Here is a 15,544-nt window from a genome sequence, read left to right as displayed (position 1 = left end):
TCCTACCTCCTCTTCAGAATACCTGAGCATCCTTCTTTTCTCCCTGGAGAGTATTTCTTGGAAAGCCAACATAATTCATCTGCATTTGTCAAATTTGTCAAGTTGTTTCTCTTTCTCACTTACACTCATGTAAAAACATTTGCACTCACAATGAGAAAATAAAAGATCGTCTTCCCTCATACATTCCACTTCTTCAATATCATACGTCTTGGAGATATGGGACAAACTAAAACATTTGTGTGTATTTGCATATCTATGTTTAAAAAATAAAGAAACAAACACAAAAACTATGTAAAAAAAAAGACATCATAAATAACATCACATAATCTGGTATAAATTCTATATTAAAGTGAACTGCAAATTTGCAAAACAGATTTTTCTATTTGAGAGGAATGTGACAATTTAGTTCCTTTATCAGTATTATGCAATAGTTATGGAGAATGTGAAGTATGAATAAAGAATTGAACTGAAATTTTGAGAGAGAATTTGGAGGACATACTACATTTGCCAAAGTCACAGTATGGTCCTCATATCCTGACAAACCATAGAGAGCCTAGGACAGGGCCCTGCAGAGAACTAGATTACTTCCATGAAGACTGTCATTGACATATTTAAGTGTACTTAAAAGGCTTTTAGCTGTAAATCCCACCTACCCTTAAAATCAAGTATTCCTGTTAACATTTAATAAATCACTATAAACAGTGGAAGCTTGAGGATTTGGAAAGGATTAAAATCATGATCCAGTAGATATTATTCTAGCTCATCTTCCTTAAAAGCACATAGCTTTTAAGAACAACAGAAGGGAGCTGAAGACAAGGCATATTTTTTTTGAACTTTTATAATTTTTTACTTTTTTCACTTTTAGATATAGTTTTATTCAAAACCAATCAAATAAGGCCTTAAGTGAGATATCCATATTCAGAAAAATCCATCCCAGATCTTAGCAAAACAATGTAGAAAACCAGAACAAAAAGAAATATCTCCAATATTTTTGTAAAATTCCAATATAGTTTTTTGGTTTGTTTCTCCCAAAATGAAAAGATATTTACAGCAAACTCAGTTTCAGATGCATGCACTGCAGAGATTCATATGCACCTCAAATTCAGCATTCCCCATCAGCTGGAATTTGCCAGCTCCCCAGAAAACCTGAGAGATCTGATGAAATTTGAATTCTTCTCACTCATTGCACAATGAATCTTAAAAACCTCTCCCTTTCTTTTTCTAAGCAAGAATTAAATTAGAATAAGATTCAGAAAGGCATCGTGCCCTTCCTAAATTTGTGACTTTACAGAAATGAAAGGTAAGTATATACATTGTGTTTTAGATTAATTTTAGCAACACCTCCTCACAGTTTTTGTACTGTAAATAAAAATATATATATATACATAAAAAAGCAACTAACTTCTGTGGACCTGGCTTAGCTCACGAGAGACCAAAGGCATTTCCACTTTAAAGGAATATGGCATACAGAAGTTAGGTGTTACCTGCAGGAGTCCAAAAACACCATACACGTAAAACATACCAGCTTCTACATGAAACAGATCAATAACTGTTTATATTCACTTAGTATATTCACCAAACTAAACCATTTTTTTCATCATCTACACTTACATATGCTCTAATGAGTTTTAGCTAACAGACACAAATTACGGAAATCCATGTCTATCACATCATATCATACATGTATGAAATCCATGTCATATCATACTTGCATTAGAAATGTATGCAGTGTGCCAAAAATTCCTCCAAAACAAACTATTCACTGGAGATTACACAACAACAACCTGCTTTTCAAGAATCCTGCTTCCTCAGTGTATACCTCACTTCTGCTCTGAGTATCTTCTCCACAGTTTCAGCACTGATGAAACCAGAAAGAATACTGCAAGCAGTAATAACTCATGTGCACAATAATATTTTTCCTGCACCTTCAGTTGGCTAAAAGGAATACTATCTTGAGGCAAAATACACTCCTGAATTATGTATGGGAATAAACATGAGCCCTGAAATACAGTGCAAATTCTGTATCGCCCTTTTTGTTTACATTGGAACTGTTTTGGACAGGCTGACTCTTATAGGAGATTAAGGATGAAATTTAGCTGGAAGTTTATGGGAATGGAGGGGCTAAAACCTTTGAATTTGAAGGGCGGAGTCATGCCTCTAGTTACGTAGTTATTTAAAAAAAACAACCAACCAACCAAAAACCCCACACCTCATCTTTAAGACAGAACTGACAGAAGATTCACATAGCTATCTAACATCAATAAACTACAACTTAAAAGGAACATTTTTCTGAACATTAAATTTACTTTAGTTTTATTGCATTTTATTTATTTTAAAAAATTCAGAAGATTTTTACATTCCAGACTTCCTGCCAGCAACAAGTGGAATACATCCTGTTACATGTTTTCTACTAACATAGCATAAGATCAAGGCAATCATTTGAAATCCTTTGATTTCACTGCCAGATGAAATAACATAAATATAGAGCACCAGCATAAGCAAAGAGCGGTTGTCAATCACGAATTAAAAATTATTTGACATCCAATATTAGAACTTCTATACTAAGAATCAATTTAAGTCACTTAACTATTCTCCTAATTTCAAACTTTTCATGATTAAAATGTGATTCTGGTAAAAGGTGCTAGTAAACAAGTTGGATTTTTAAAATAATTACATGGGAGTTTCTCTTTCCTATATTCATTCTTTGAAATACATAGCACCAAAATCCAGGTATTAACTTAATTTTGACTGACAGAATACACTGAAATAACTGAATATGGAAAAAGAGTACTTCAAAATATTTTTTAAGATTTTTTTTTTAAGTTTGATTTTCCACTTACAAGAGATGACCCAAATAACAGTTACATGTGAACAATACTTTACAGTTTGAGAGTTAAATCTTCATTAGATTTAGCCATAGTTATTTCTATAAACTCTGTAAGTGATAGTGAATAAGTTATAAGAAGCAAACTGAAAAACAGATCCTATGATTTCAACTGCTGAGCAGTGTATGAAATGCAAAAAAATAATTTAATAAACAGAAGAGGTATAAAGAAACATCTTCAGAATCCTTTATCTCCAAAGAAAGAAACACTTTAAGTAAGAATATTTAAACTTCTTCCCAGAAAAATAGATTCCTAGAATTGGACAGTAAATTTCTCATGATAGGGGCCAGAGTACAAAAGAACTGACTAAGACTCTTGCCAAAAGAAATAAATAGATGAAAAAAAAATTAAAAAGTGCTGCAATACTTGTAGAAAAGGTTGAATATTTAGGCTCTATAAATTGGAAAGAGAATGCAGAGTACTTTTGTAAAGGTAATATGAAAGGTTCCATGAAGTTTCTAAGAAAATGCTAGCCGACTTCACTGTGGAAATGGAACACTAAAATACAAGGATGATATAGCATCAAATATGCCAATTATTTTAATTAGATTTCTGATACAACAAAGCAAGAAAATATGCAAATGTATAATTTAGCCTATTTCTACACATATCCTTTACACCAAATGTTACTGCTGAAATATAAAATTAAGGTTGTCTAAATTTCCTGTGTTCCTTTCTTCTAGCACCACAATCAACTTTTTTTTTTCCTATTTTTTTTTCCTCTCAAAATTTATAGTTTAACTGATACAAGAACCAATACACCCAAACCTTACATTCAAAATTCTAACTACATAAGAAAGCTCATATTAAGGCGTGTCAGAACATTTTTATTAGTACTGTTAAGAGTAAGAACCTGATCTTTCCATGAAATAAATGCAGTACAGAAGTGTCAAGAAAACTAGAATTAATACCTGGTTGACTGAAAATCTTCAAATTGACAAGTAAGCTTCATTATATAGCACCATCAAAATTGGCTGGAAAAACTAGCTATCATAAGGACAGAACGCTCGTTGATGGCTTCCTCAGATGCATACACATTTCGATAGCCTAGGTAACAGCGTTTTATAACTTTTTGCCATACTAAATTGACATCAAAAGCTTTCTTAATTCAGAAGAAAAAATCAGTCTTCAACCAAGTAAGTAATTCAAGTAAGTAATTATGGGATACAGGACTTATGAAGAATCCATATAGGGAAAAAATTTGTAATGATTAGGTTTGATTTATCAATTTACACTGCCTAGCTCAAAAGATAGCTTCTCATCAGTTAAGTTCCACACTTGTACAGTATATTTGATATCAAACTTAGCTGGAGGGTAAGCTGAAATATTATACTAATTTGTGCAGAGGAGTTGACATGATGTACAGTGGCCTAAAGCTATAAGTGGAACCCTATGGGGAATGATGAAACACTTTTATCAAAGGATTGCTGCATTAATAATGGAAATCTAGGATCATTTTCTGTCATTTAAATTGCTTGTGAGGACATACGTAATTAATACCACGTATTGACTTTCACCAGTCTTAAGAAAGCTTATGCTTTGGAAAAAGAATAGTTGCTTTCTATACCGACAGTCTACTCTTTTCTGTTTACCTTTTCTTAGAAAAAGTAGCTTTACTTTAACAGTTCACCAGTCCTAAATAAGTCATCATGAACTACCACGTATCTGCTAACAGAGAGAGCAATTTGCATGGTATTAGATGTGCTTGCCTATCATATCTAAAAGATTTGTCTCATCTTAACTTTCCAAGTTTAAAAACCTATATTCATGTTAGGCTAAATACTCTCAGCATGTTATAGGAATTTTAACTGCTTTTGTTCTTGAAAAACATGTTCTAAATATTCCATTAGATTTAGAAAGTAACAAGGCTTCCAGTTTTTAGGAAGCAGTCTTGATCTTAAACCCACAAGGGTGCAACAGTTCATCTTCCCTGCATGCCTTCAACCCAACCCATCTATCACACTGAAAACAACTGTTTATTAGTAGAGCACAGATAAACAGAAAACACCCTAACATATCTCCCAGGCTGCTGTTATTTACCTGACTTCGTATCTCCAATGATACTCAGATGCTCAGGGCTTATTTAAGAGCTTGAGAATTATGAGTTATCAGAAGAGAATAGGAAAATGTAGATGTTAGAAAAAAAAAAAAAAAAAAAAGATTTATAAACAACACATTTTTCTACACATTTCTTCTCTACATATGCTGATGTGCCATGAAATCTCTATCTCCAATTGACACAGAACATAGTTATACATACCACAGTTTGGTGGTTAACTTGAATCACTTCATCCCCAGCATGGATTTTCTTGCACCGATCTGCAGGTGACTGAATTTAAAATAAAAGAGATGATAAAGAATACAGTTCTTACTGGTCATCATCTCTCTTTCAGCAGTATGGTTGCTAAGGTATGTAAATCAGGTTAGACTGATAATTACATTCCGCTGTGAAATGAAGAATTTAAGAAATATTTGGTAAATTAATTCATTGTTGTTGGAGAAAAATAATCTGTGCTATGGTATACAATGCAATAAACTGGTAAGAACGGTATGAATATATGTATTTAGAGAGGGTAACCAAATCTTAAGGATTTATTTTTAATTTCATTCCACCAAAGGACTGCTTTAAGCCACCTGACATCTCTTAAGCCCATCTTTGCCTGAATGTTGAACCTATCAAGACTCATTTGAAATTGCTTCATAAACAAAAATCATAACATTGTCTTTTTAGTTATTTTCTAACATTTCAATTGGTTCCAGAAAACTTCAGTAAATCAATGTTCTTCGAAGACTATATAAGGAGAGAGGACTAGGCTAGGAAGATCATACAAGTTACATGGTAACTTAGTTTCTAGGTCATTATTAGGGCAAAAGTATTGCAATCAGCATCAAAATACTACTAAGATCACACTTTCAAAAAGCAAAGTAGTTTTGTTCTTTGTTTTTGCCTCAAAAAACACACACCCCCATATGCACAGAACAAAAAAATTTCTCCTCTTCGGTCACCTATATTTACAGTAGAACAACTGTTTTACAGGGGGAAAAAACAAAAACATAACACCTACATTTAAAGGAGTTAAAGTTCATTAAGCTTTTCATAGTGTGACAATTTATGATTTCTGTCTCAATACTGTGGCTGCCACTCTATGAAGTCACTTAAGTCAACTTAAAGTTAGAAGTTGAGACTGACAGTTTGAAGAAAAAAAAAAAAAAAAAAGAAGAAAAAAATCAACAAATTGCTCAGGATCAGCTTTCCAAAAAGCTGCCATGAATTTTACAGAAATGATGGAATTAAGTTTAATTAATTTTCAGGTGAGATAACATGCAGTCTTGAGAACATGCTCCAGGACTGCAGTGTGGATTCTTTGTGATAACCTATGTACTATATCCCTATCCAAAAATGTGTGTCCCATAGCTGTGCTATGACTTTCCAGTGCAGTTCCACATGTCATGGCTTAACCTAAAAACAGTGTTTAAATGGAAGATATCCAAGAGAAACGTGAATTTAACAGAAGGGTCACTCACAACTCAGTTCTAGGAGGCATTGCTCAGAACATTTTAAATCAAGCTGGGCTGGTAAAAGTGTAATTTTAGTTAGATAAGAAAAGCTGCCTTGACTATTTGGCACTATTCAGCATTAAAGGTGTTGACTTTGGGAAAAATGACGTTCCAGTGATCTACCTTCTGACATTTCACTACTCACATCTCTTCATTCATCTCTCTAAAAATCTTCATAGTCTTGCTATGTAGCATCGCTATTTTAGCTCAGATGTTGTTACAACCAAGACTTTCAAAACGTCTATGCAAGTGAATCCCATGTTGCCACCATTTAACATAATGGGTCTTTATTATAATATAAAATTTTATCCTGTACAGACTTCAGCATTTACAGCTTAAATTTTTCTTGACAAAACAGGTATTTTTGTGTAGCACTTGGCAAAGCAAAACAGGGTCTGGGAATCTTCAAATTGAAAATGTATACTGTAAAAAAAAATAATAATTCAAATTATGCTTGGAATACTCTGCAAGATGATGTAAAAATCATTTATACAGGAGTCTCAAGGCTGTGGTCTTGTGAGGAAGTTGCAACTCTTGCTCCTTACTGTTGTTTTTTTTCCACACAAGTAAAGAATACAGACCTCCCTGTTAAGAAATATATTCTATCATTGCTATTTAAGGAAAAGAGAAGAGAATTCATATATTTTTATTTTGTTTTTAAATGCATATGATGATATTTAAGCAAAACATCCACTTGCAAAGCTCTGCTAGGAGGAACAAATTGTTCTGATGGATGAAAAGCTCTACATTAGCCAGCAGCGTGCACTTGCAGCCCAGGAGGCCAACTACATCCTAGGCTGCATGTGACAAGCAGGTCAAGGAAGGTGTCTGTCCCCCTCTATTCAACCCTGGCTGAGGCCCCTCTTGGAGTGCTGTGTCCAGGTCTGGGGCCCCCAGCTCAAGAAGGATGTGGGGCTGTTAGAGTGGGTCCAAACGAGGGCCATGAAAATTATCAGAGCACCTCTCCTATGAAAAAGGCTGAGAGAGCTGGGAATGTTCAGCCTATAGAAGAGAAGGCTCCAGGGTGACCTCATTGCAGCTTTTCAATACTGTCGGGGGGAGTGGGGGGTGTCTTATATAAAGGATGGAGAAGGACTCTTTACTCAGGTAGATAATGATAGGAAAAGGGGAAAAGGTTTTAAACTCAAAGAGGGGAGACTTAGATTAGAGGTTAGAAGGAAGTTTTTCACTCAGAGGGAGGTGAGGGACTGGCACAGGTTGCCCAGAGAGGCTGTGGATGCCCCATCCCTGGAGGTGTTCAAGACGAGGTTAGACGAGGTCCTGAGCAACCTGATCTTGTGGGTGGTGTCCCTGCCTATGACAGGGGGGTTGGAACTAGGTGATACTTGAGGTCCTTCCAACTGAGGCCATTCTATGATTCTATGAACCAAGTCCTGTCATGTCTGTATCTTCATTAGCTGGTAATTTCAGGGGTAATTAAAAGGGATTTTAACAACAGATGGAAGTACCTGTTGCTGAGGTTCACACATTCATATTGTACAAGGTAAACAAAATGTGTTCAGATTTTATTCTTCAGAATAGATTTAGTTTTGTCCTTTAGGTTAAACGTCGTCTTTGTCCCATTTTCTCAGTATAGCCAAACTGTCTGAAAGATCAATTTATACCACTCTGCCCTCATTAAGGGATGGAGCATATAAATGCATGCATATAAATCTGCATGTACAGATTTGGGTATTATTTCTTCTCAAGTCTCTCCTCCCCAAGCTGTAAGGATACCTGCAAACTTGACTAGTGCACATTAAGTGGGAACACAGGGAACAATTCCGTTAAAGTTACAGTCCTGCTGTATATGCAGCCCAAAACATTACTCAGAAAATACCTTTTCATTTGGAAAACCAAATTACAAAATGACCTTATCTGAAGAATACATTTGTTTTGTGAATGAAAAGCCTCTCTCCAACATGGTCTAAAAGGGCTACTCAATAAGAAAGCTGTAATCTCCTGCTGGAACAATGCATCCTTTATAATTATTGCTTTCAATCAAGAGAGGGAAGACATGAACCAGAAAGCTCAAGTTCCTCTAATGCTACAGGACCACCAGAGAGAAGATCTTCCAGGGAAGTGACCTGTGATGAAACCTGCTCTTTCACACTTCAAGGTTCAGCGCTCAGCTAATCTGAACTGCAGAGCTGATGTGTTGGGAAAGATGGCTCCTAATACCAAACCACAAGGTGAAGACTCTAATAGATTTTGGAACTAGCCAAAGCACTTCAAATTGCCAACAGATAAAGCAGAACTGTGGATACTATGTTAGATTAGGTGTCTAGCACTGCTATGCTACTGTGTTTATTAAAAATAGAAGTGCTTCTCTGTGATCTCTCAGGAAGGTGTCAGATAAAAAGTTGTGCCAATTTCTTCTCTTCTGGAGCAGAATTGGAAAGAAAAAGGCTATAAACTTTTGTTCAAAGGGAAGATAATCTGGATTCTTGCTGTTTCATAGAAGTTTAGCTGTCCCATAAGTGGTAAACAGCAATGGGTCAGATCACATCTGCACCACCACGACCTTACTCTGACCATGCTGCTTAGATGTTTCTCTTCCCATCTATCAAAGGAAATGGCTAGCTACTGTGTGTTTAAATCCAGAAGACACCTTACTTTCTCTAAGGCGCTACTCATTTTCACAAATATTTTAGCACACAACAGGATTTTCCCTAGATAGCAGACTTCAGTTTCTCAGCCTGCTGTGAGAACCTTAAGGCTGTTACAGTGACTGAAAGCATCAGTAACAAAAGCAGAAAAGTCATAATGACTGAAGCTTCCTGACATGGGTTTAAATTATATTCATGAATCACAAAAGATAAGCATTTTGAGGGAATGCATTAAGATTTTATTTTTATCTTTGCCCCTGGGAAATTAAATCCAATATTAGTAATTCATGGAGAGAAATGGTTCCTTTTACAATCTGAGAGAAATTCAACTGTAAAAAATATCTTCTTTCATATGTTTTCTACAGTTGGCTCAACAATGGTTCTGTTGTCTTTGTTTAGTTTTGCTAATTTTACTCAAGATATTTTGAGCTGTAGGCTCCCTAAGATTTTGATTTCAAGGGTGGAATTCCTTATGCTTTCCTTACTCTGAGAAAGGCAGCATTCTGAGACAGAAGTTCTGCAACAGATATTATCTATTGTGTATAACACATGGATATCCTGCCCACAGCAAAAGAAAAAAAAAAAAGAAAGATTATCAGACTGCAGTTCTTGTGAAGGGACAAAAAAAGTATTCCTATTTTATTGAGAGGTTAGCAGAACCTCACTGCAGATTAGATGCAGCAGCTGTAAATACCATGTAGGTACTTTGTACTTCGCACAGTATGACACAGTAGCAGAATAAAACAAACATTTCTGACAGCTTCATCTTAGGAAATTGACATCAAAATCTTCAAAAGGAATTGCTTAAGCCATTATGAAACGGTTCAGTATTGTTCAGTAGGTTATTCTGTGTTCATTGAAAATTATGGATAGAAGACTTTCTCTCCCAAATTGATCATCTTGCTCATTTCCTAACATACAGATAGTTCTCTGCATATGGTGTACAAGGAAAGGAGGTTGTATTTCAACGGTCATTGAAAAGTGGTCTATTACGGTTTGCTTGCTGTTTTATACTTTCAATGAGAATTAGTACAACAGTAATAAGTGTTCCTTTCTAAAGGCATTGCTCAGTTCATGCAGAAACATATGCTTACTTGTCAACGTGAAGGGATGTCCTCATTTTCATGCACTTATTTATTACTAAATAAAGCTCAATAGATGGCAAATATGAAAGCTGTTTTTCTAATACTGCTGCAAACATCACTGTGTCAGTCTATACATAACCAAGATTTATCTTTTATTCATACAGCAAGGTAACTTCAAGATAGCTACCCCCTATCTTGATCATTTGATTCATTTTAGGTGTCTAGCAAGAGCAAATCAAAACTGATTCTCCTAGTTCTCAACTGGGAACAACTGTTTCAATTCTGAAATAAACAAGCACAAGCGTTTCTGCCGTCCAACATGCTATTGGTCCTCAACAGCCAACTAGCACACTTCTGCAAGCAAAACGTAGTCTATAGCAAAGGGAAAGCATAAACCACAGGTAAGGTCAAAAAGGCTTCCAGGCCTGAACATACAGTATTAACAATACTTACATTTTCTGTTGTTCCAGTAATTACATGGAGACCATCATATGTTGATTTAATGTACATACCCTAAGAAAAAGACATCATGGGAAAGAATTTTTAAAGTGTTTCACAAACGATCACCAACCAAACATAACTTGCACATCTCTAAAAGAAAAGCATGTTTTCTTTTTTTTTATTTTTTTCCCCCAAATTTTGCAAACTTTTAATATATGTCATGAGGAACTTGTATCTGGATAGAACAATGCTCTTTGACATACCTAGAGAACAACAGACCAAATGATTCTGGCCGTAATTAGCAATAGGAACCTAAAACTTTTACCACAGCCATCTCCACAAATGCTTCCTAGTTTTCTTATATACTGCTTCAACTACAAATGTAACAACAGTAGCATCTGACTAAGGCGACAAAAAAAAATTAAAAAAATTATGAATTGCCTTAGGATGATCAATACTTCCATTTTGTTTTGGAAGAAACAGAAGGCTTTAAAAGACCTGGAATCTCTGGCAGAGACATGACATCCAAACTGATAAACAATGCTCTGAAGCATGCCTGTAAAATGGTCCAAAGACTTTCTGACTGTCTTACTCATCTCAGTGAACAGCTCAGTTACAAAACTCAATTATGACAACTTAAACATCAACTTTGTTAGATCTGCAACTTTTTTCAAAAAGTGTGGAAAAGGGGGGAAAAACTTCGGTACCTCAAATCTGTTTCTTCATCAAGTCAAAATACAAACATTTTAATAGCAACCACTAAGGTAGAAAAAGAAGGAAAAAAGAGAGATAGTTGATATATACTGCACATTTAAGCAACTTTTGAGGAATCTCCCTTCCTCCATTCAGTTAATAGAAAGCAGGTAAATAATGAAACTTGAGTAAACATTATTTTAATTATCTTGAGTAATGTTACCTCCTTTTTCTCTATTTAAGAGTGTTATAACAAAGTCTGTTACTAGCTGAGGAACTACTGAAGTACAGTAAAGAGGCAAAGAAGACTTACCCAGTTGCACTAATCTAATTTGGGACCAGAACTCTGACATTTTGGTAGTGGGGAGAGTTCATGAGTTTCCTAGGAAAGGGGACTCAAAACTAGGCTTCTATTTTGCCCTGCATAGCATGTAGCATCAAATGCAGTTGTCATGTTGGGCTGCCACAGCTTGAAGAGCACGAAGCAAGGATTTACTCATTCTTACACAGACATAGGAAGAAGATAGGAACCCCCAACATTATCCTTTCACTTCGAGCTCCTCTATCCACCTTAAATAATTTTTCAATTGATTGGCTCTATGAATACAGTTTTCTGCTTGGCTCATTTACCTCAAATATAGAATGACAATTTCTTGTACATTTATCCTCACAACACCCCTGTGAGGTAGGGAAACACTAATATATACACATTTTACAGACAGAATAATGAGCCACACAAGAGGCTGAGAGACGCTGATATCTTTTTTTGGCACCTAATAACTACCTGAAACCAACAAAAACCAGGGCATAAATCCTTCTTACTGTTTAAATCTAAGTGACCTGACCACACACCCTGCAACATGGCAAGAGCTGAAACCATAGTGACTTTGTGGTGGCAGGAATTATGAGTCAGGTCCACATAGAATACTTTCTGAAGAAAGTCACAGCTTTGCTTTTATTGATAATTGGCTACTGTTTCCAACTTAAATGTAAGGGAGAAAGCATAGGAAAAATAGTTACTTAATAGCTATTCAGTGTTTAGATTTGTGCAAAGCATTATTCTGAAGGATGGTAAGAGAATCCAAATATACGATTGTAGAGTACAGTTTGCATCCAATCTAGTGTTTTCTAGAAAATTTAAAACAACTTCCAGATGCAAAAGTGTTTTCTAGAAAATTTAAAACAATTTCCAGATGCAAAAGAGGAGAAAATTTCTGAAAAAAAATCTTTTAAAGCCAAAAATCAAGATTTTGCACGCATTGGGAAAGAGATCAAAGAGGGAAGCTGAAAAAAAAAAAAGATATATTTATTCCACACCTGCAAAATTAACTAATGCTACACTGATACTACACAGTAAGTGTAAGTTTTGTAAGAGCCAACACCATTTTGTTTATAAAGCAATTGTTAAATAAGCAGATGTAACATTTTGCCATTTACAAATAAAAACGCAACAGAAAGATGAGCTATTCCTCCACATGCTTTTCTCCACTGCTTGTTGTGAATTATATATCATAAATGGTATATACAAAAAATGTTTTAGGGTACGCTGTTTCACCTGAAATGAAAATAAGAATACCACAAACATTTACAATTTTTCCCCTCATTGCCGCCTTGTGGCTGCACAATATCAACACTATATTTAGTATTCAAGAACAGAGATTAGGGTTTGCTCTTCCTTTGTACTAAAACAAATTGGAAGATACATATCTTAAATATCAAAATATAATGCCAAAGTCCCTATGAGTTCAAAGAAAAGGAAAGATAATGCACTTAATATGACTAGAATAACCATACAGTAACCACCCTGGGAATCAGGGAAAAAAAAAAGTCTAGATTAAAGACCAAGTAACTCATGCTTCATTACACCACAGATTGTTCTGATTAGTTATGGGCAGAAGTTTAAGTTTAAACAAAAATAAAGTGCATTGATTGGTTTGAAACATTATTGAGTTAAGGGTTAGAAAAGAGACCTTGGACACTTAAAAAAAAAATGCAAGAACAGGATCTGATATACGTTTAATATAATTTACGCAATGTTGGGTGGAAAATACAAGAAGATACTAATTCCATTTTATCACATACTTACTGAATTTTTACTCTTTCATTGTGACATCTTGATGCAGTCCCCCAAAGTTGCACTTGCCTCTTTAGCCATGAATGTGCTCCAAAATTGCAAAACAGCTCAAAAGTAAACTTGAGTGTCTCTTCAACTTAGCCTTAGAGCTCAGATAGGACTAAGATGACCAAGGTCCATGGTTAACATGGTTTTGAGACCTTGGACATTTTTTCCGCAGCTTCTCCAGCATTTCAAGTCAAGTAACAAAGGAAAAGTATTAGGAATACTTTTCCTAATACTAGATTCATGGAAATTACTTTCTAGCTAGGCTAGGCATTCAGCAGTGCCCCTTTAAGTAGCTGCCACATTGTGCTCTAACTACAACTTCTATTTTATGAGTACTTTTTCTTGTGACAGGCTCATTTTATGTTCACTTCAGCAGGAAAAGAGGAACCAAGAACAATCAGTCTAATGTTCAAGCATATTCACCTTTGCATTTCTGAATCTAGCAAGCTAAGTGAATAGCTTGAACTTGAAATCCTATCACAGAACTGACTAGGTTCACTATATGACAACTATAGCCATCATATACATGAAATAGCATTAAATGAAAATATAAACAGGAGAAATTGAAATTCCACGGTTCTCTGATATTCTGTTCTATATTAAAAAAATACAAATAAGTAGAAAGGTACTGTTTAGAAAAACTTCCCAAGGAAAAAGGGCAGCTATAACTTAGTAACCTGCTTTTTATCTAAAAGGCATACAGTATTCTGCTTCTTTGTTAAATACACTCACTGTTTTCAAACAGTAGTATTTTTCAGCCTGTCCCCTGGCAAAAGATGCTATTTAAGCTAACCAGTTTTGTCTCTTTCTATAACATCAATAGCGGAAAAACACACAAAATTAAATTCTACCTAGTGAGATGGATGAAACTCTTATATCAAGTCCTCAAAAAAAAAAAGGGGGGGAGGAATTATTACGATTTGCATGCTCGTGATTGCAAAGATGACCACATTAATTAATTTGTAGCTTTTTAGAATAATTCTCTACTCTGAGAGCTCCTTTTTCACCCTTACTTCACAACTCCTGCAGGACATCTCTCTTTCTGTAGTAATACCCACATGGGCTACACTAGAGATAAAGAAGAAGAAAAAGAAAAACCAAGACTCACCCATGATGTTGCATTCCAGCTTTACCCAGTACATAGGAGTTTCTCCACATTGCACCTTATCAAATTCCTTACCAGATTATTTAGCTTTTTTTTTTTTTTGATAAGCAATAGCTACTTTTAATAAGACATTGCAATCCCTGTAAAGTATTTGTCTACTCATTCTGCATGAAGGTATTAGTCTGACCATTTACATCTACCTCTGAGTGATACTTACGTTCCCCCTCCAAAAAAAAAAAAAAAAGTCAAATATAGTGAAGGAATTATTATGCATGTTAATTAAAACATCTTGGTAGTGCTTCCATCTGTTTTATGTTGTAAAGGCTCCAATCATTTTCTCAATTCCATCCACCATATGTTTATCATATATTTACCATGTTTTACATTCCCTTTTCTTCTTTCTTTTTTTTTTTTTTTCCTCTCCCTGATCTACTTCCGCTTCTTAGATACTGAATTTGAGACACTTTAAATATGTTGTTTAAGCTAGGTGAAAAAACATCTTCCGAGTCAGCAGCCAACTATGCCCTTTTCCTTTGTGCTTGAAGTCTTTCCATCTTTACAGGGGCTTTTATTTAGTGACTGGTAAAGCCAGCATGGAACTGTCATGTGGGTCCAAAATGCAGAAGAAAGTTGACAATAATCCATTTTCTGCCTCCAATGTTGCATGAATCCCAGAAGAAGGTCCAGATGTTTTCGAGCTTCACATTCATCCAAGTGCTCCTGATGATGCTATTCAAAGCTCCAAGCTCCACCTTCACTTCTTAAACCAACACACTTACTGAATCACATTCACTATATATTCAGCTGAAAATATTAGTTTAAAAAGAATAAATAGAAAAAAATCCCAGCAGCCTAGAATCAAAGCTTTTGTACAAAATACCAAGGACAACCTGACAAAGATGATCTGTTAGTAAGACTGGCATTGTAAAAACTGGAAGGTACAATATGCACCATGAGGTGCAAATACATAGTCCTGGGTTCCTGCTCCAGAGAGCTCACAATCTAATGGAGCCAGCTTGATACAGAAGCAAAAGAAATGGTGATAA

The 15,544-nt window shown here is 35.2% G+C and overlaps 1 protein-coding gene across 1 annotated transcript in view; it reads right to left on the bottom strand.

The window, feature by feature from the left end:
* The window catches only part of CNKSR2 (connector enhancer of kinase suppressor of Ras 2), a 227,637-nt gene that overhangs the window by 107,708 nt on the left and 104,385 nt on the right, over window positions 1-15,544 (bottom strand). The window contains exons 7-8 of the mRNA XM_082772835.1: window positions 10,591-10,650; window positions 5,146-5,214 (exon numbers count right to left, since the gene is read on the bottom strand). Of these exons, the coding sequence (XP_082628961.1) occupies window positions 5,146-5,214; window positions 10,591-10,650 (129 nt within the window). The remainder of the gene's footprint in view (window positions 1-5,145; window positions 5,215-10,590; window positions 10,651-15,544) is intronic.

The sequence above is a fragment of the Aythya marila genome (genome assembly GCF_965140915.1).
Source record: "Aythya marila genome assembly, chromosome: 1".
Classification (NCBI taxonomy): Eukaryota; Metazoa; Chordata; class Aves; order Anseriformes; family Anatidae; genus Aythya; species Aythya marila.
This window is presented reverse-complemented; position numbering and strand designations above follow the sequence as displayed.